Below are 22,326 nucleotides of genomic sequence, written 5' to 3'. Positions count from 1 at the left end.
CTGTAATCTTTATGGAAGCAGATCACCAGGTATTTATTCTGTGGTGCTGCTGGGTGGGTAAGAAAGGCCAACCTTTAGGTTGGCAGTTGAGCGCAAACCTTTTGCACCACAAAGGGAGCTACAGAAGGCCCATGTGCTGTGTGCCTTCAAGTCGATTCCCACAGAGGTGTACATAGGGCTAAAAATCCTGTTTTGTTTTTTTTCATGTGCTTATTTGCCATATATCTATCTCTGGGGCCACGTCTGTTCAAAATCTTTTGCCTGTTTTAAAAACTTGGGCTGTTTTCTCATTACTGAATTCTGAGTTTTTCTTTTTAATATTCTAGATATAAGTCCTTTATCAGATAGGTGATCTGCAAATATTTTTTTCCTCTCTTTATTTTATAATCTTATCGGTCAACTTCAATGAGCAGAAGTTTTGATTGAGGCCACTGTGATATTACATTAAATGGGCCTCATTTGGGATGAGTGACACTATGGACCAGAAAGCATCCTGCAAGGTGAGAAGAAAGGATACCCGTCACAAGCCCAATTTAGCTTTGCAGATGTAGTGGGTAAAGACATGCAAATACCTGATGAAATACGTGTCCTACACCAAAAGGGCAAACACCTCCAAGAATAGCTGCTTTGCTGAGGACATGACAGACGTACCTGGTGACACTGGAGACTAAACTCTGGTAAAGAAGGAGTGGGCTTCGAACCATCCCTGAGTGCTTCCTGGAGGAACCGCCTCCCAGAGGGTCGCAATGCTGCCCAGCTGCCATGCCCGGGGCCTGCGTGGTCAGACTCCCCGATGCTTGATGCTGTAAGGGCCAGTAAACCCCTGTGCATCATTTGCATGCATGGGCAGTATTCTTACCTTTCACCAGCCTTAACCCACAAGAGGGGAAGCCCTCTAATCAGAAAAATCTGCCCTCAAAGATAAAACTGGCAATGAGGATGGGAAGGCAGCTGGCAAGACTCCCACATCAGCGTATGGAGTTTCAATTTGTGGCTGAGGTTTGCTGACACCTCTCAAAGTTTTTGGGATGCCCGTCTGGGTCTGGAGGCTGCTAGCCTGCCTAGTACTAATTTTCGCCACCATTAAGGGATTTTTCAATTTTTGCCAAAATCACTGCTGGCAAGCAACAACCAAATGCTACGGGACCCATCCATTCCAGTGCCCGGGGATGCTCAGGCACCCTCTTCCCTCCATCCTGCTGTGTTGCCTGGAGAGTAGGATCACGACATTCAAGGTGCTTTCCCCAAGCATGGCCTCCGAGACCCCAGACTCCAAATTCGAAAAGGCACTGTGCCACCTCTAACAGTGCAGCTGGCACCAGGGTCTTCTGCTATTCTTGCGTTGCCCCAAATCTGAGACCCTCGACAATTACCCACCAAGCGACCCTTGGACCTCAGCTGCCCAAGAAGTCCACAAAATAACTTGGGGTCAAAGTAGTGCCATCCCTGTCCCTCCTCAAACCCCAGAGGCGACCCTGCACTCCTACAAGGCTGCCCCACCCCCAGAGATGTCTGCTGGGTTCTTCTAGCAGCTATTCAGGAACAACATCACCTGGCCGACTGCTACCTCCATCAGGTGGCCACCTTGAGGGCCCAATTTCAGGTGGCCAGGACTGAGGACTTCGACCACCCTCACCCCCCACCAAAGCCCCTGCATTAAAAGAGCCACAGTACAACCAGATTTTGAAGGACTCCTTTCTAGGATGGCCGCAAGCACCCCCAGGAACAACCTGAAGATGGTAAAGCTGAAGGCTTCAGGTGGGGGGAGTTCCAGCAATTCCAACCCCCGGGAAATCAGTGTTGCTGAAAATCTTGATTCCAATCTCATTCTTGTTCTTTTACATATACTCTGCGCTTGCTCTCTGTAGGATTTTAGAATCTCTCCTTTTTCAGATATTCTTAAGCTTCAATTTAGTACGTGTAGGTGGGGCAGTCCTTATTTTCCTTTTGGGTGCACTATGGGTCCTTTAAAGAGCCCTGGTTAAAGCGATCAACTGATAATCAAAAGGTCGGTGGTTTGAACCCACCAGCTGCTCCGTGGGAGACGGATGTGGCAGTCTGCTTTCGTAAAGATTTACAGACTTGGAAACCCTATGGGGCAGTTCTACTCTGTTCTATGAGGTTGCTATGAGTCGGAATCGACTCAACAGCAGTGGGTTATGGGCCCTTTACATCTGAGGTCAGTCTTTAATTATGGGAAACAGATCTCAATTACTTTTTCAAATATCTCCTCCTCTCAATTTTTTCCTTCTTGTCTGAGCTATCATCTAAATGCTGTTGCTGTCGAGTTGATTCCGACTCACAGCAACCCTACAGGACAGAGCTGAACAGCCTCATCGGGTTTTCAAGGAGCAGCTGGTAGATTCAAACTGCTGACCTTTTGGTTAGCAGCTGTGGCACTTAATCACTGCGCCACCAGGGCTCTGCAATCTAAATGTTAGCATTTCTTTATTCTCATACTGCCTTTTCAAAAAAAACAAGACTTTTTCCTTACATTTGTCCTTTCCGCCTTTTTCCTTTTAAAGCAACTTTCTAAATTATTCTTCCCTAACTATATTATTTCTGCTGTTTCTCTTCTATTGTATTTTTTAACTATTGTATGTTTCATACCTACTATTTCTGGTTTTATGTTTTCTTGTTCTCATTGCTAATACCTTCTCTCTTCCATCTTTTATCCTGTTTACTAGGCTCAACTTAAATTACTGGTCCATCTGTCCTAACATTTTTCCTTCTGTTGGAATGTCTGGCAACTAACAGCCAATAACCTAAGAAGGTAGCGGTAGTGAGAAGCAGACCAGGTGTAGGGTGGAAAGTGTCAGGCATGAGTTAAACTGCAATCACTCTCCTCCCCTACAAAACAACTCCTTTACTCTCTGGGAGGTTTGGAGCAGGGAGGAGTGGGGCAGTCTCCACCTAAGTTTCTCAGCTCCTCATAAGATGTGAGATTCAAGCAAGCACTGGTCAGAGTTTTATTCTGGAGGACAGCCAGATGAGAGACCTGAGTTGTAATAAATGGCATGAGTGGGAGGAGGTTGGTTAGCAAGAACAGAACTCCAAAACTTGTTTCTTCTTTCACAGCAATGCTAGGCTTACTTCCACCCCAGGCCACCTACCAAGCCAACAGGCCAAAGTAGTATCCCTCCCCTCACTTTTTTGTTCAGTATCTTAGGGATTGATTTCGGTGGGGGTGGGGTTGGGGTTTCCAGAAGTTTGCACCAGAGTTCAAAATCTTGTTAGGACTCACTGATCTCGGTATCTGTGAACTGTAAAGCTTGTGATCGGTATTTTCTCCTTGACTTTTATCTTTGGTTATGTTTCTAAGAACATTATAGCAAACTTTGTAAATGCTCCACTGATATATGAGAAGTTGAACTGTATATGTGTTAAAAATAAAACTGATACTCTAATTATATCGTTCAAATCCTCTAATAATGGTTTTGGTAAACGTGTGCTATTTCTTCCTGTTTGTTTTTGACTTATGAATTTGATACATATTTTGGAGAAATCATCACTTTTACATCTTACTGACTCTGCTTTTTATCACAATAAACTACTGAATCAACAATTTTCTACCCTGAAGTAGTATTTCCAACGTAACTATGATCAATCTTGCTTTTTGTTCTTTTTTAAAAATTGTGATTAATTTACATATCTTTTTCTTAATAATGTATAATTCTGTTTCACATCTCTTTTAAGCAGCAAGTCTTTGGGGTTCTTATACCTCTGTTTTTTACCAAAATACTTTTGCCCTTTTAGAGCAGCTTTTTGTGTTCCTGCTGTTACTACTTATTTGCTGCTGTTGTGCAGGCGATGTTGGCAGACATTGTTTATAATCATGTTAGTGGTTACCTTACACCTTTCCATATTCTTCAACCTTTATCTGATTTTCAAAATCATAATTACACAATTCTGCCTTTATAAGAGATCACACAAGTAACACAAACACTATGCATAATGTTCTAACAAAAGGATAAAGAATGAAAGTGGAAAGTTTTCCACTTCCACTGCTCTTCATCAGAGGCAGACAATGCCAACAAGGTGGTCTCTCTTCATTTCTGTATGTGTATATGCTCTCAAGTCTTGTAAAGGGGATTTTTTTCCTTTAAACATACATACGGTTATGAGACTACCTGTGTTGCTCTGCAACGTCTTTCATGTCATAGTATCCTGGAGACTTTCATGTCAGTTGCATATTCGTTTTCTACCACAAATTCCTCTTTGTGTTTTAATTTTTATTCATTTTTCTAGCCCGGAAAATAGCTTTAAGAAGTTTTATTTTTTAAATTGCTGGGGAAGATCCTAGGGGGGAATATTTTGTAAATTCTTACAGGTTTGAGTATGCCTTATGTTCTCTTTACATACCATGAGAATGTATGTTTTCTTTAAAATTTTCCTGCTTTACATAATAGGACATTATTTCTTACAAGAAATTTTCCTATCATTAAACTCGTTCACCAAAAAACGGGTAAAATGGCAAATACTGTGTTAAACATAATTTTACAACAGCAGCAGCAACCAAAAATTTAAAAAAAAGAAGAAGAAGAAGAGAGGCTGAACTTGCTAACACTGGTTGGGTACATCCAAACACCTCGTGGGACTACTTCTGTTGATCCAAAGGTACAGGGTGTCACGGCTTTGTGAGACTGTCCACTCAACTGGCCTAATACTGTTTTTAGAGTTACCTTTCTACTCCCTAGTTCGGTGAATAGTGCCTGGGGTCTTAAAAGCTTGCCAGTGTGGCCCCCAGACTCTCTGTTAACCCAAAACTAAAATCATTCCTGAAGCCAACTCTACTGACAAAGATTAGACTGGACTGTAAAATAAAATCATACTCGTGAAGAGTGTGCTTCTTACTTGAAGCAGATACACAAGACTAAACGGGCAGCTCCTGTCTGGAGGTGGGATGAGAAGGCAGAAAGGGACGGGAGCTGGCTGAAGGGACACGGGAAACACAGCATGGAAAGGGGGAATGGCAGCAGCAGCAGCAGGAGACCCAGGAATCGGAGAAGAAAATGGACTGCAGGTCTAACCTTCTCCATGGACTACAACCTCCTTTGTCATGAGAATGGTTTGATCAAGGAATCAACAGATGAATCCTGATGAAAAGGGGAAAAATGTGGAATATAATTTCAAATCATTACAGAATCCAGACATACTATACCCAGAGATGGAAGGAATCTCCAAATCTATTGCTCTGAGGAAAATCTTCAAACCCTGAACCAAAATTATCCCCTAAAGTCACCTTTAAACTACACAACAATTTAGCTAAATTAGTAAAGAATGTTCACCGCGAGTACTGCGCTCTTTTAAAGGAGTACCTGTATGAGATCAAATTGATAACAGCAAATCTAAAGCATAGATGAGAAGTTTAGGGGGTTGTGTGTCAGAGCTCTGGTGGCACAGTGGTTAAGAGCTATGGCTGCTACTCAAAAGGTCGGCAGTTCGAATCCACCAACTGCTCCTTAAACCCTATGGGGCAGTTCTACTCTGTCCTTATATGGTCACTATGAGTTGGAAACAGCTCGAGGGCAACTGTTTGGTTCTGGTTTGGCGTCTAAGTCAACAGTGCTAAATAACACGGGTACAGACAGCAAGAGCGACGACACAATGCGAAGAACTGTGACCGGTTACTGAACTGTACACGTGGAAACCGCTGAATGAACGCATGTTCTGCTGTGTACATTTCCACCAAAATTAAAATAATAGATTTTCCTCTTGAGTACTTAGCAGGAATATCCCCCTTTCTATTGCTGAATATTTTCATAGTCTTTGTTTTTTTTTCCTGTTTACTCCTCCATGAACAAAACAAGGCTTAGCTAGGCCTAGTGCTGGGGATGCCCGGCTTGCTCTCAGTGCTCTCCTGCAGCCGTCAGAGTGTTAGTGCACGTGGATATAAAGTGCCCAGGACAGCTCCTGGAGCATAAAAGGCCTTCAAACAATTCCATTTCCTTATTCTATTTAACTATTACATCTTCCTGGCAAGGCAAAGAGACCATCCAGTTCTTTAGAATTCAGTTTTGGAAGAATAAGACAGGGTTTTCTTAACACTGCCCAGTATAGAGAGGCAAAGCGAAGCTTTGGCTAGGACTGGCTCATTTTGATCAGGATGTAGCATGTATGCCCACCTAAAACTGGGCAATTAGTGGACTGGGACCAGGCTACAACTAGCTCATAACCCAGTTCTGTCCGGAAGGGACTAACAATATACCAACACTACTCCAGGAGTCTAAAGTAACCTAACAAAAAGAATATAAACATTGTCAGTATGTCATTTTGATTCTACTGGCGTGTAACCTGCTATTTAAAAGAAAAAAAAAATCTTGTCCTGTTAGTGACATAAATCCATAGAAATTACTGAATTCTGAGTACGCTATAAGGGGCTATTCTCTGTGCATGACTTGGAAAGAGAAGTTTTGTATTTTCCCTTATATACTTTTGCATGTCAGAAATATTACGTAATATTTTTAAGAGTCAGAAAGTTTAAAAGTAAAAAAAGAGATACATATACATGAGCCAACACGATTATGAATGTCTTTGGCATTAATGCAGATGAACATTTGTATCAGAGCTTCGAACCCGTTCTGCACAATTCAATCATAGATGATGAAGCAAAACCTGAACAGCCTGAATTTTTAAAATGTGGGAGAATCAGAATGATAACTGGAAGAAGAAAAACTACAGGCCAAAGCCCTGCTAGAAACTTAATCTCCCTCTTAGAAAACAAGGGTAGCATGCATGTTGCATAGCAACCAAATCTTCTGACCTACAGAGTTGGAAACAGCTGTGCCCAGCTCAAAGATGACAGCTGACCATGCCACTTTGAATGTGTGTCACGCTCCAAAATCCTGGCAATAATCCAATCTCCTGCACCAGGCTCCTGAAAGGGCTCATTACGTCTCTTCTGAGTCTCTCATTTTAGGGCTTTGATCCATAATTTTTCCTGTTCTGGTTATCTTCCACTTCACCGAAATCTTAAAAATTTGGGTCTGTTCCAATTTCGCTTCATTGGCCATGACTGAACTGGTTCAAAATGGTTAGAAGCCCTGGTTTGTATATCTACTCATTAAAAAAAAAGACTACCAGACTGCGAGTGGACAGCCCAGTAAAACCATGAGAGTAACGAGGTACAGGAGTCCAGTGACAAGGCCCAGAAGGCAGAAGGGGAGTAGGAAGCTGATGATAGGGAACACAGAGTAGAGTAAGGATATTGTTGATGTGTTGTGAGATTGTTAACCATTGTCATAGGGCAACATTTGTAGTAACTGTCAAATGGGAGACTATTTTGTCCTGTAAGCCTTCATCTTAAGTGAGAATAACAGCATAATTAGAAGAGCGTAGTCAATGTCACTTAAATGTGTATGTAAAAAAAAATTTTTGAAATGGCGTATCTTTGGCTATGTGTATTTTCACAAAAAAAAAAAAAAAGTTGAGTATTTAGAGGGTTAAAATGTTGTGGGGTTGTTAACCAATGTCATAAAACAGCATGTGTGTTACTGTTACATGAGAAACTATCTGTTCTGTAAGCCTTCACCTGAAGTACAATAAAATATTAAAAAAAAAAATAAAAAAAATAAAAAAAAAGACTACCAGAGGAGTACATATCAAACTCATGGGACACTGTGGGGTTGGGGGGATGATGGGGGGCTGCAACTTTACGCTTTTAAAAACAGAAAAGATGAAGCAGGAATGAGAGAATGTTAACAACCGTCAATTCTAAGTGGTGAGAATGTTGTATTATTCTTGGTATTTTTTTTTTTAATTTGGGGGAGGGAGGACTATGCCAACTGTCTCAGAAGAACAGGCAGTAAGCAAAAAACCAAGAACTAAAACTTGGTGAGGGGGAGAAATGAACCTTGAAAATATTAATATTTAAGATACAGGCAAAGGAGGAGTGAATATTAAAAGCATGAAGGAAACTAGAAGAGGCAGCTCAAGGAAGCCAAGAAAATAATCCCCAACAGTAGAAAGGGGTAAGCGACATCATCATATTACAGTGACGTGAGACAGGATGAGGACTGAAAAGGAACCCATGAAATGTGGTGACTAGAAGTCAGGTAACCAGTAACTTTTCTCAAGAATGGCTGAAGCAAAAGCCAGGCTACTGTGAGTTTCTGAATGAAGAGAAAACAAAAACGTATAATCAGAAAATGTAGTCTAATCTTAAAGGAATCTAACAGTAGTAGCTAAAGAAAGCAGCAGCCTAAGAAGGGGTAATAGCTTAAGGAGTTACAGTTGAGGATTTTTTAGGATGGAGTGAGATTTAAACAAGCTTTTAAACTGAGGAGAAAAAGTCAGTGGGCAGAGAGAATTTTAAATCCATGGTAGAGAGAGCTGACAGAAACAGAAATAAGACCAAAGAAGTTAGACTTGCAAATATTAACAACATCTTTTCACTGACACAAAAACTAAGTAGAAAGATGTACATAAATTCTGGAATAAATGGAAAGAAAATTGACGCATTTTATGCTATGCAGTTTCTCTTGCCTCTCTGATTAAATCGTCTGCTGAGAGTGCAGTAGATGGGTTAAAGGATTCGAACAACCATACAGAATGATCAAGGAACCCAACACAATCTAACCAGAACACCCAGGCAACATTTAAGGAGTCCCTGGATGGTGCCAACAGTTTAGCACTTGACTACTAGTTGAAAGGTTGTCAGTTCAAACCCACCCAGAGTCATCTCAGAAGACAGGCCTTCCTGGTGATTTGCTTTCCAAAATGTCACAGCCTTGAAAACCCTGTAGGGCACAGTTCTACTCTGCACGCATGGGGTTGCCATGAGTTGGAATCTACTTGGCAATGTTTAGACCCAGCGAAGAATTGAAACCATTCAAATAAAAACTAGTCTTCACAATTCCACCCTTTTCTCTAGTAGTCTGCAAGCAGGACCAGAAGAACAGAGAGCAAGACTGAAAAAGGGCTGCTGATTAGCAGGGTGCATGTTATAAAAGGTTTCTCAGATGAGGGAAACAAAGGCAATGACAACCACGTGGTTGAAACAACAGATGGTCCAGGCTGGGTAGGAGAAGAACCAAAGCCAGGAAAGGGGCTGACAGCCTAGAAGAGCAGGGTCTTACCGACATCAAAGAAGACGTGGAAGAAAAGTGGGCAAGCCAGGTACATACGGGCTGTAATTACAAACTGGGATACGAGAATTAAATGTTTCAGAGGCGGAGAAGGTCTAGAAAATCCAAATTCTCAGGCATGAAATTTAGTCTGTACGTCAAGACAGGGTTGATTAAAAAAAGGGGTGGTGAGCGGGCAAGGAGACAAGGAATTGTGAAGTCAGGGTATGCAATCATCCTCAAGAATACTTAGAGCCTGTCCCCCCTCCTCCCCTCATCAAGACAGCAGCAATTAAAGTTAAAAAACAAACAGTAAGCCAAGGTCTTTAGAAAATTTAACACAAAGCATGTGGATGACAAGGACGAGGGCAAGGAAGGGGGGAAAGCTAGGTGACAGAAACTAAAACGGGAGGAATTTTTGCTGGCTGAGTACAGAACTATGGTATGGTGGAAGCAATAAGAAGCTATCTGAATGACAACACCACTTTCTACCCCATGTTAAAGAGTATGTTAGAATATACCGCCCTTAAGAGAAAGGAGCCCTGGTGGCACAGTGGTTAAGCGCTCAGCCACTAACCAAGGTTGGCGGTTTAAACTCACCAGCTGCTCCACAGGAGAAAGCTGTGGCAGTCTGCTTCGGTAAAGCTTACAGCCTTGGAAACCCTCTGGGGCAGCTCTACCTACTCTGTCCTACAGGGTCACTGAGTTGGAATGGCAGTGGGTTAGGTTTGGTTACTTCAGAGTTTCCCAAGGGAGGGGAAGTCATTAGGAGCCGTCTGTGGTCATTATAAAAGTCAAGTTTTCATTAAGTGAGGTAGTCCTAAAAAAGCTGAGGCTGTAAGGGAATTTCTTATAAACACCGCAGGAGTTTTAAAATGCACAGTGTAGAAGAATATGCAGGCTAAACGATAGAGATGATACTATAAGGCAGGTGACTTGTATTCAACTGGCGAGAGGGGTGAGACTGAGCATCAAGAAGAGGAGAGAGGAAAGGACGCTGATGAGAGGAACGACCCTAAGCCGCCTTAGGGGTCCAGACAGACCTGTCTCGTCAATTGTATCAAGAGCAAATCTTCATTAAACACGTGTTACATGTTAGCTACTATTCTAAAGCACTTACTGCTTTATTTCACATTTTAACAAAAGAGGCCTTGTCTGCAACCAAACTTTTCTCCCTCCCAATTACATGAAGAGGCTAACTAAATACACAGTTGTACACATCGTTGTGGCTATGGCTGGGATTTCTGAAACCAACTGCTCTCAGGTATTTGAGAGGAGGGCTCTTCTGTTACAGTTAATCACTGACCCTCAACAGCACCCCTGCAGGATCTCACCACATTCACACACAAACACATAAAAATTGCATTTAAATAGTAAAAGGATGAGTAGAATCATCCCCCTGGGTTACTGCATTATGTCCAGAATACATCTGTTGAAACGCAAATGGTCACTGGGAGGGAGGGATTACGTGTAAAAAGAAATGGCTAATAACTTTTTCTTACTTGAAGGAACATAGTCTACCCAGTAAACATTAACTAGTAATTAAAAATAAGACCATTTTCAGCTTTACACCCTAAAGAAGAAACAGGATATGCAGAGATCAAATACTGTAGGGTTTAAATATTCAAAATACTGACACTAGGACTCACCTCCAAAATCTGACTAGCTCTGACCACTGAGTGTCCATCGGCCTGGACTGCCACTGCTTGGCTGGGGGACGGGGACGGAGCACTTGAAGAGCTAGTAGATGTCTAAAAACACAGAACAAGGGCCCTTTCTCTCTGTCTAAAATTTAATGCAGACAAAATTTAAAGATCACAAAAGTACTATCCAATGGACATCGGGTATGTACTTACGTTTGACAAGCAAACACTGGGTACCATAAGGTTAAAACCAATTGCTGTTGAATTGATAATTTTAAAATAATATAATTTAAATATAGATATAAAAAAAGTTTTACACTATGAACATCACTTAGCATTTTAAAAACAATCTCTTATGTTCCATAAACGCTCAGTTTTCAAATACGCTTACCCGAGATTGGTCAAGAATTTGAGGTTTTTCCCATACTGTTTTATCACTTTCAGATTTTTTCCAAGGATTATTATTCCATTTTTCAGAAGCTTCTTTTTCTTTCTTCTTTAAAGCAACCTGTTCATCTGTAAATAATGTCCTTTTTAAAAAAAATGTATAAAAACTGTAAAAAAAAAAATCACGTAAGCAAATCATGACCTTCATTAAAGAGTGCAGATTCCAACAAAGATCTAATCAAAATTGTTTTTCAGGGAGATTAACCACAAGACAGAGAGGGAATTTTAAGGGATGTGGAGTAAAAGAAAACAATCAGAACCAAACTTAAACACGGCACAAACGGATACAAAAGTGTTTGTTTTGTTTATTACCACAAATATCAGTAAGGAGAAAGTTTGTTCAGAATAACTTATTTCATATTATGCTAATTATTCTATGTTCTTGTTATGGTCATTCAGTTATTATAAAGAGAATTAAAAGCTAGGACTCTGGAGTCAGAAAACCCTAACAAGTTCAACTATTTTTAGCTATGGGCAAATTGCTGTTAACCTCTCTAAACTTCAATTTCTTCCTCTATGAAATAGGGGTAATAACAGTACCTACTTCAGTGTAGGGTCTAGCATAAAGTAAATATTTAATAAACATTTGATCATTATTATTCATAACCGCTGAAAAGTAACAAAACAAAATCTTGTGTCTAACAGAGACAGTAACAAATAAATCCAAAATCCTCAATAGTTCTTCAAAGGAAATATAAAAGTCAGAGATGTGTAAATTTAATTCCAGGAAAATTAACAAAAACATGATTTAGACAAAGTGAGATGTACTTTTCTAAAAGGATCAAGTTTTTTTTTTTTAAAAGTTAATTGCTTTCTGAGATAATAATTAAAGCATAAAATATTTCAAGTAAGTTTGGAACTGTGTTTTGATAAGCTGCATTTGTGTTGAAAGAAAATATTTAGTCCAGAAATATTTAAAGCTGAAACTGTGATATAAGTACACATCACACCCCCAAACCTTCTGATATTCCTACTGTACTTTTAAATTTCTTTATTCTTCTTTTCATACCTTCACTTCCAATATAAATTCACTCCCTATTTCTGCTGCTTATTTCTTTTTCTAAATTACCTGTCCCAGCAGGTTTACTGACTGCCTCATACACCTTACCAGCTGAGTGGAGGGTGATGTCCATCTTCATGCTTTTAGTACAGCTATTCCTAAAAGGGAGGCCCTGGGGGTGCAGTGATTAACAGCTCGGCTACTAACCAAAAGGTCAGCAGTTCAAATCTACCAGCTGCTCTTTGGAAACCCTATGGAGCAGTTCTACTCTGTTCTATAGGGCCACTATAAATCGGAATCGACTCAACGGCAATGGTTGGCTTTGGTTCAGTATTCCTAAGAAGTAAAACAGTTACTATGTACATTTTCCAAACTGATTACCGGACCCTACTTCTAGTCCAAGAACTAATGGGAGTTTCTTATTATCAATATTTCAAGACCCTAACAGAAATTACATTTTTCCGTGTTAAGGTCCACAGACTAACAAAAAGCAGTGCTCGTTTTTGTCTAGAAGATACTGAGTGATATACTGGTTAGAAACTCTTGATTAGAACTTTTGATCATTTAAAAAAACGAAATCAGTTATTTGTTAATAAAACCGCCTTTAAACCCGCAGGATTTATGTAATGGAAAAATATGAAAAAAGATTCTCAGGAAATGAGAAAAGTTAATTTGTTTGAGCTATGGGCTCACCCCTGGCTTCTGGTGCACACTGCAGAGTACCAAACAAAGGGCAATTGGCAGCTACAAAGTTTCTTGCGTGTTTGTAGAGAACTATTCTAGATGTCAGATGTTATAAAACAAGATTTTTGATAGTACCATACTGAAAAACATACTTCATGCTCAATAAATACTTTTTAAGCCAATAAAACTATACTGTAAGCTTTAAAAACTACCTACCTAGCTCCTTCCTCCACTGGGCTTTCTTTGCTTCCAACAAACTTCTATCACGTTCTCTTTCCCCGAGAGTACTGAATATGTCAGCTGGTTTCCATACAGTCTCTCTAAGGCAATAATAAAAAAAAGAAAAAGAAACCTTATCATTATACATTTTAACACAACTTACTCCATTAAAGTTAGTAAACTTTTAAATGGCTCTAAGTCTTCAGAGTAAATATTTCACATGCAGTAAAGGAAAAGTAAAGTCATATCATCCCCAAGATAACAATAACAGACATGAGTTACATACGTAGCAATTTTCTGCTCAAGCTGCTTAGATGTCTCCTGCTTTTTATTTAAAACAGATTTATTTTCATCTGAGACAGATGAAACAGCCTCAGTTTTTTGGAGTAGTCCCATTACGTTCTCGTCCTCTGGCTGATTAGGAATATTGTTGAAATGTAGACTGTACTGACCTAGGAGGTGGTAAAATGCATGTTTTAAAATTAACACTATGGTTGTTCTTGTTGTATGCCAGCAAGTTGATTCTGACTCATAGCGGCCCCATGGGACAGAGTAGAATTTCCCTACAGGGTTTTTCAGGCTGTAACCTATACAGGAGTGGATCACCAGGCCTTTACTCCTGCACAGCTGCTGATGGCTTCAAATCGCCGACCTTTGGGTTAGCAGACGAGTACTTAACCATTGTGCCACCAGGGCTCCTTAAAATTAACAATAAATTATATCAACTACAATACCTTATCCTGGCATACTGCTATACAGTTTAAAAAACACTGTCTCATACATGACCTAATTTAACTTTCATAACAATCCTTAAGGTGAGTATTAGGATTCTCTTTTGTCAAAAAAAGGAAACCAAGACAATGTACAGACTGAGAGAAAATTTGGGGGAACCATATAGCTGATAAGTGTTTCATATGCAGAATTTAAAAAGAACTCCAACAACTTAATAACAAAAGGACAAATAATCCAATTAAAAAATGGGCAAAGGATCTGAACAGCCGTTTCACCAAAGTTATACAAATGGCCGACAACCAACATTATTAGCCACCGCTGCTGTTGTTAGTTGCCATGGAGTCGGTTTTGACTCACAGTGACCCTAACAGGGACACACAAATCAAAACTACAGTGAGACACCACTTCACCCCCACCAGAATGGCTAAGAAAAACAACAAATGTTAGCGAGGATGTGGAGAAACTGGAACCCTTATCCACTGCTAGTGAGAATGCAAATGGTACAGCCACTGTGGAAAACATTTTGGCGGTCCATCAAAAAGTTTACCATAGAACTACCATATGACCTAGCAATTCTACTTCTACCTATGTATACGCAAGGCAGTGACAGGCACAGGGACACCAATACTCACTGCAGCACTACACACAATCGTCAAAAGGTGGAAAAACCGAAAAGTCCACCAACAGAGGAACAAATAAACAGAATGTGGTGTATATATACAAAAGAATACCATTCAGCTATGAAGAGAAATGAAGTCCTCATACCTGCTACAACATGGATCAGACCTGAAAACATCGTGCTGAGTGAAGTCAATCACAAAAGGACAAATATTGTATGATCTCAATATAGGAACGATCTGGAATAAGTAAATGCATAGAAACCAAAGTTTATTGGTGATCACCAGGGGTGAAAGGGAGGGGGAGAGGGGGAATCAGTGTTTAGGAATCAATGAGTTTCTGTTGAGGGTGACGGAGAAGTTGACAATCGATACTGCTGATGGTTGCACAACATGATTAATGTAATTGGTGTTACTAAATTATACACAGAAACAATGCTAAATTGCCAAACGTTGTGTTATATATTTTTTTACAATAATAACAAAAAAGAAGTTAAAACAAAACTAAGGCCAAGAGGTTAAATGACTTGCTCATTGCCATACGACTTCTTTTATCAAACAAGAAAACAAACAACAACAAAAATAAACCTCTGGAGAGGCGGAGCCAAGACAGCAGCTTAGTCACAGGCACCATAACGCCCCCCTGCACCAAAGACCAAAAAAACAAGAGACACAGAAGCAGATTAACAATCTGGGAACCCTGAACATCGAAAAAGAACTGAACCAAACACCAACTGGAAGGAAAAAGTGAATGAAAGCAGCAAATGAGGAGAGTTAACACAGAATGGAGCAGCTCAGCCAGCCATCCCTGCCCAAGGCGGCCACCTTAAGACAAAGCCAGCAGTGACCCAGGGTGAAGAAAACAGCAAGCCAAACTACATGACTTTCCCTACAGAAACACAGAAACTCTAAAAAACACACATGGAAAGAAGCAGAGACAGAGAGGGAGCCAGGATCCAGAACCGGAGATACTCAGGAGCAGCAGCTCCTGACCTCAGGGATGAGTGGTACGCACAAGGCGGTGGACCTGCAGAGCGTTGGCAAGAGCTCTCTCACACAAACAGCCCCCGGGCAACCCCGACTCCTCGCACTCAAGAAAACAGGCCCAGCTTGCTGCGGTTGACACAAGGTGCCCTGGCACTCATGTGTCCTAACTGGAGGGACACACTCCTCCTTACCCCATCCTCCTGATTGGAGGCAGTAGAGCATCCCAGACCCCAACCGCCCAGCCTAACAGGTAATAATGAGCCTATCCTCTTCCCTCTACCCCAGTGATCCCCATCCACTCTGCCCCCTTGCCCACTCAGTAAGTGAGACTAGGCATGCCTTTGTATGCACAACCTCCTGCCACTTACACTCCAAGGGTCCAGGGCGGGGGCAGTGGCAGCAAGACAGCCCTCTGCCGCCTCATCTCCCTTCCCCCACATGGTGAGAGGTGGAGGCTGTGCCACTGCGCGCACACCCGCCAGGAGCAACTCCCTCCCTTAACCCACCCAGATAGGGACAGAGAAGCCAGAACTGCGCATGCATCCCCCCGCAGCCCCTTTCCTCTCTCCCACTACCTGGTGTGAGGCAGAGGCACAGCCACTGCGCGCACATCTGCCAGGCGCGACTCCTTCCTTAACCGGCCCAAGGGGCAGAGGAGCCGCAACTGCACGTGTGTCCCTCCACAGCCCCCTTCCTCCCTCCCACTGCCTAGTGAGAGATGGAGGCAGAGCCAGTGTGTGCACATCTGCATGCTGTACCTTCCTTGCTCTCCTTGCCCACAGACAGGTGGATGTAGAGCACCTGAGCGAGCATCTGCCCGCCGTTTGTTCCTTCCTTCCTTTCTCCGCTTCCTCCCTCTCTGCAAAGGAGGAGGCGGAGGTAGAGTGACTATGTGCGTGTCTGCCCACTGTCTCCCTCTATCACCCACAGCTCCCCCTTCCCAGCCAGCGAGAGGTGACAATGATACCCCCACCTGCCCATGACAAACACATCAGCCACTCTACCTGCATGGAGAGCACACTCCCTGGCTCCTGTGCCATGGAACCAAAGACAGATGGAGGCCAAAGCCCGACCAACCCACCCTCAGCCACACACCAAGACCAGTAAACAGAGATCCACACTCCCACACCTACATACCACCTCACTCACCCAGACACAGGTAGGGAGAGATCCAGCACAGCCAGTACAGCAACCAGAGCACCATGCCAGCCATGCTTACCAGGGATCAGCAAAACAAAACAGAAAACAGGACCCAGCAAACAATTATACAATTAAAAAACAAATTCAATAACCCCTTAATGTCCCGGAGACAACAGACAATAGCAAACTACCTAAAGAAACAGGGCAAGATGACCCCAGCAAGTGACCAAAATAAAGAACCAGAAAACTTTCTTGAGGAAGAAAAGGTAATAGAGCTTCCTGATAACGAATTCAAAAGATCTATGTAAAGGGTCCTCAAAGGAATCAAGGAAAACACAGACAAAACTATGGAAAACACAGACAAAACCAAACGAAGCACAAACAAAACACCTGAAGAATTCACGAAAACAATACAAGAACAAAATGACAAAATAAATAGATAATTGGAAACCATACAAAAACAGCAACTAGAAATCCAGAAGTTTAGCAAAAAAATTTCAGAAATAGACAACTCAGTGGAAACTCACAGGAGTAGAATTGAAACAACAGACAGGATCAGCAGGACAGAAGACAAATCCCATGACACTAATCTGTTTATGGAACAATCATAAAAAAGAATGAACAAAGCCTAAGAGTTAAGTAGGACAACAGTGTGATTGGAATACCAGAAAGGGAAGAGTCAACAAAAAGCACAGAGAAAGTTCCTGAAGATTTGCTGACAGAAAACTTCCCTAATATCATGAAAGACAAGAAGATAACCATCTAAGAAGCACAACAAACCCAAAAGAACACCCAGACAAATCATAATCGAACTCTCAAAAACAAAAGACAAAGAATCTTGAAAGCAGCCTGGGAATAACAAAAGATCACCTTGAAAGGGGCATGGATAAGACTAAGCTCTGATCACTCAGCAGAAACCATGCAGGCAAGAAGGCAATAGGATGACATATATAAAACCTTGAAAAAAAAACCTGCCAACCAAGAATTATATATTCCAGCAAAACTATCCCTCAAATACAATGATGAACTTATGACATTTCCAGATAAACGTAAATTAAGGAAATTTGTAAAAAAAAAAAACAGACCAATTCTACAAGAAACGTTACAGGGAGTCCTTCAGACGGAAAATTAACACCAGAAAACAATCTGAGATTAAAACACATGACAACATACGATATCAACTCAGATAAAAAACTCTCAAAGATAAAATAAAGCTAAAAGATGAAAAACAGGGAACCAGAGAGGTCAATCAGTAACATGCAACCACTTTAAAACATAAAGGGGGAATAAAAGGTATAGGTTTAGAACTTCCATATGGAGAAGAAGTCAAGGTGATATCAAGAAATAAATTACTGTTTCAAACTTAGGAAGATAAAGGTAAATTTTAGGATAAGCTCAAAGAAAGTTAACAAACCTACTCACCAAAATATAAAACTGGAAAATCATAGAGACTTAGTATACACAAAACCAACAACAAGGAAATGAAAAGACAAGCAAAAAAAAAAACTCAGCACAGAAAATTAAGTGGAATGAAGAAACATCAACACAACAAAAAAAGCGTGACAAAATGACAGCAACAAACTCATACCTGCTGATAATCACACTGAATGTAAATGGCCTAAATGCACCAGTAAAGAGACAGAGAGTGGCAGCATGGATTAAAAAAACACGACCCACCAATATGCTGTCTGCAAGAAACACAACTTAGACACTAAGATATAAAAGAATGGAAAAAAGATGTATCAAGCAAACAACGATCAAAAAAGAGCAGGAGTGGCAATATTAATCTGTGATAAAATAGGCTCTAAGGCAAACTCCACCATGAAAGACAAGGAAAGACATTAAATAATGATTAAAGGGTTAATCTACCAAGAGGACATAACCATAATAAACATATACACATCCAATGACAGAGCTCCAAAATACATAAAACAAACTTCAACAGCACTGAAAAGAGAAACTGACAGTTCCACAAAAACAGTAGGAGACTTTAACAAACCATTCTTGGTGAAGGACAGAACGAGAAGGAAACTCGACAAAGACACCAAAAAAAAAAAAAAACACCCCTGTTGCCATCAAGTTGATTCCAACTCATTTATCAACCCTATAGGGCAGAGCAGACCCGCCCCATAGGGTTTCCAAGGAGTGGCTGGTGGATTCCAACTGTCAGCCTTTTGGTTAGCAGCCAAGCTCTTAACCACTGTGCCACCAGGGCTCCCAAAAAAGACACAGAAGATCTAAATAACACAATCAACCAACTCAATCTCATAGATATACACAGAACATTTCATCCAATAACAGCAAAGTACACATTCTTCTCCAATGCTTATGGATCATTCTCCAGAAAAAGACCATATATTAGGCCACAAAACAAGGCACAACAAATTCAAAAACATTCAAAGCATCTCCTCTGATCACAATACTACAAAGGCAGAAATCAATAACAGGAAGAGCAAGTGAAAAAAAATCTAATAACATGGAAACTAAATAACACCCAGCTTAAGAACTACTAAGTAATAAAATAAATCAAAATGGAATTAAAACTTTACTAGAATCAAAAAGAATGAAAACACAACAAACCAAAACCTTTGGGACACAGCAAGAACAGAGCTCAGAGGTCAATTTAAATAGAAAAAGAAGGGCAAAAACAAAAACAATAACCCTATAACTTGAACAATTAGAAAGACAGCAGCAAAAGAAGCCCACAGTCACCAGAAGAAACGAAATAATAAAAATTAGGGCAGAAATAAATGAAACAGAACAGAAAAACGGAAGTATCAATAAGACTAAAAGCTGGTTCTTTGAAAGGATTGATAAAATAGACAAACCACTGGCCAAACTGACAAAACGGGAGAAGCAGCAAATAACCCAAATAAGAAATGAGATGGGTGACATTACGACAGAATATACTGAAATAAAATGATCATAACAGAATACTATGAAAAATATACTCCGAAAACCTTAAAAACCTAGAGGAAATGGACAAATTCCTAGAAAGACACTACCTACCTAAACTAACACAAACTGAACTAGAAAATCTGAACAGACTCATTACAAAAGAAGAAACTGAAGGGGTTATTTAAAAAAAAAAAAAAAAAGCCCTGGCCCAGATGGCTTCACTGGAGAATTCTCCAAACATTCAGAGAAGAGTTGACACCAATTTTACTCAAACTATTCCAGAACATAGAAAAGGAAGGAATGCTCCCAAATTCATTCTATGAAGCCAGCATAACCCTGATACTAAAGCCAGGCAAAGACATCACTAAAAAAGAAAACTACAGACCAATATCCGTCATGAATACACACACAAAAATTTTCAACAGGATCCTAGCCCACAGAACACAACAACATATCAAAAAAATACTATATCGTGACCAAGCGGGATTCATACCAGGCATGCAAGCATGGTTCAATATTAGAAAATTGATTAACGTAATCCACCACATAAATAAGCAAAGGAAATAATCACGATCATCTCAACTGACGCAGAAAAGGCATTTTAAAGTCCAACAGCCAACATTATTCTCAACAGAGAGAGTCTGAAAGCATTGCCCTGGAGAACAGGAACCAGACAAGGATCCCCTTTATCATTACTCTTATTCAACACTGTATTGGAAGTCCTAGCAAGAGTAATAAGGCAAGAAAAGGAAATAAATGGCATCCAAAATACTAAGGAAGAGGTAAAACTATCCCTATTTGTAGATGATATGATCCTATACACAGAAAATCCTAAAGATTCCACAAGAAAGCTACTGTAACTAATACAAGGATTCAGCAAAGTGGCAAGATAAAAGATCAACATAGAAAAATTAGTTGGATTCCTCTACACATCAACAAAGAGAACTCTCAAAAGGAAATCAGGAAAGCAATACCACTCACAATAGTCACCAAAATGATAAAATACTTAGGAATAAATCTAACCATGGACGTAAAAGTCTTACACACAGAAAACTAGAAAACACTACTGCAAGAAACCAAAAGAGACCTACAGAAACAGAAAAACATACCATGCTCTTGGATAGAAAACTTAACCTTGTGAAAATGTCACTACTACACAAAGCAATAGAGACGATGCAATCCCAATCCAAATCCCAACAGCATTCTTCAAAGAGATGGAAAAACTTATCACTAGCTTTACATGGAAGAGAAAGAGGCATTATTAAAGAAGAACAAAGTAGGAGGCCTCTCACTACCTGACCTCAGAACCTACTATACAGCCACAGTAGTCAAAACAGCCTGCTACTGCCACAATAGACACACAGAATTGAGAACCCAGACGTAACTCCATCCACTTCAGGATAACTGATCTTCAACAAAGACCAAAATCTATTACATGGGGGAGAGAGAATCTCTTCAACAAATGTCTCTGGCAAAACTGGATATCTATCTGCAGAAAAATGAAACAGGACCCATACCTCACATCATACACGAAAACTAACTCAAAATGGATGACCTAAATATAAAATCTAAAACTATAAAGATCATGGAGGAAAAAATAGGGACAACGCTAGGGGCCCTAATATATGGCATAAATAGAATATCAAACATAACTAAAAATGTACACACAGCAGAAGATGGACTAATTAAACGGGACTTCCTAAAAGTTAAACACTTATGCTCAACAAAAGACTTCTCCAAAAGAGTAAAAACAGAATCTACAGATTGGATAAAACTTTTGGGTTTGACATATCTGACAAGGGACTAATGTCTAACATTTATAGAAAACATCAACGCCCAACAACAAAAAGACAAACAATCCAATTCAAAAATGGGCAAAGAATATGAAAAGACACTTCACCGAAGAAGACATCCAGGGTGTTAACAAACATATGAAGAAATGCTTGCAACATTAGCAATAGAGAGACGCAAATCCAAACTACAATGAGATACCATCTCATCACGATATTACTGGCACTAATCAAAAAAACAGAAAATAACAAACTTTGATGAGGTTGTGGTGAGACTGGAATTCTTATACACTGCTGGTGGGAATGTAAAATGGTACAATCACTATGGAAAAAGGTATAGTGCCTCCTCAAAAAGCTAGAAAGAGACATACTGTATGTCCAGCAATCCCACTCCTCTGTATATATCCTAAAGAAATAAGAGCCATGACATGAATAGACATATACACATCCATGTTCACTGCTGCACTATTCACCATAACAAACAGGTGGAAACAACCTAAGTGATCATCAGCAGATGAATGGATTAACAAACTGCGGTACGTACACACAGTGGAATACTTCACAACAATGAAGAACAATGACAACTCCACAAAACACCTTATAACATGGATGAATTAGGACATTATGCTGAATGAAGTCAGTTAATCACAAAAGGGCAAATATTGTGAGAGCACTACTATAAAGTAACAACAAAAGGTTTACACACAGAGGAGGAAAAAAATACTTCGATGGTTACCAGGGATGGAAGAAAGAGGGAGTGAAAATTAACCAAAGAGATAGCAGACCGTGTTAATTTTGGTGAAGGGAAACACAATACACAATATGGGAGAAATCCGCACAACATGACCAAGGTAAGAGAGGACTCTGGAAAGAACACAGGAATAAAGGGCAACTACAGTAACTACCATAACATAGACAATCCTGCAACAATAGTTTTGTTTTGTTTTTTTAAACTGTACTTTAGATGAAGGTTTACAGAACAAATAGTTTCTCATTAAACAGTACACATACTGTTTATGACACTGGTTAATAACCTCATGACATGTCAGCACTCTCCCCTCTCAACTTTGGGTTCCCTATTACCAGCTTTCCTGGCCCCTCCTG

The 22,326-nt window shown here is 40.3% G+C and overlaps 1 protein-coding gene across 5 annotated transcripts in view; it reads right to left on the bottom strand.

Moving 5' to 3' along the window:
* Window positions 1-22,326, bottom strand: part of CCDC66 (coiled-coil domain containing 66) — a 60,440-nt gene that overhangs the window by 22,347 nt on the left and 15,767 nt on the right. For 3 of the 5 annotated variants that reach the window (XM_023727439.1, XM_023727449.1, XM_023727453.1), the window contains exons 5-7: window positions 13,345-13,510; window positions 13,056-13,159; window positions 11,100-11,224 (exon numbers count right to left, since the gene is read on the bottom strand). In XM_023727439.1, coding sequence (XP_023583207.1) covers window positions 11,100-11,224; window positions 13,056-13,159; window positions 13,345-13,510 — 395 coding nt within the window. Of the gene's footprint in view, window positions 1-10,714; window positions 10,817-11,099; window positions 11,225-13,055; window positions 13,160-13,344; window positions 13,511-22,326 lie in introns of all 5 variants that reach the window. The other 2 variants (XM_012554189.2, XM_023727430.1) reach the window with 1 other exon arrangement.

Source organism: Trichechus manatus, unplaced genomic scaffold, assembly GCF_000243295.1.
Source record: "Trichechus manatus latirostris isolate Lorelei unplaced genomic scaffold, TriManLat1.0 scaffold00001, whole genome shotgun sequence".
NCBI lineage: Eukaryota > Metazoa > Chordata > Mammalia > Sirenia > Trichechidae > Trichechus > Trichechus manatus.
This window is presented reverse-complemented; position numbering and strand designations above follow the sequence as displayed.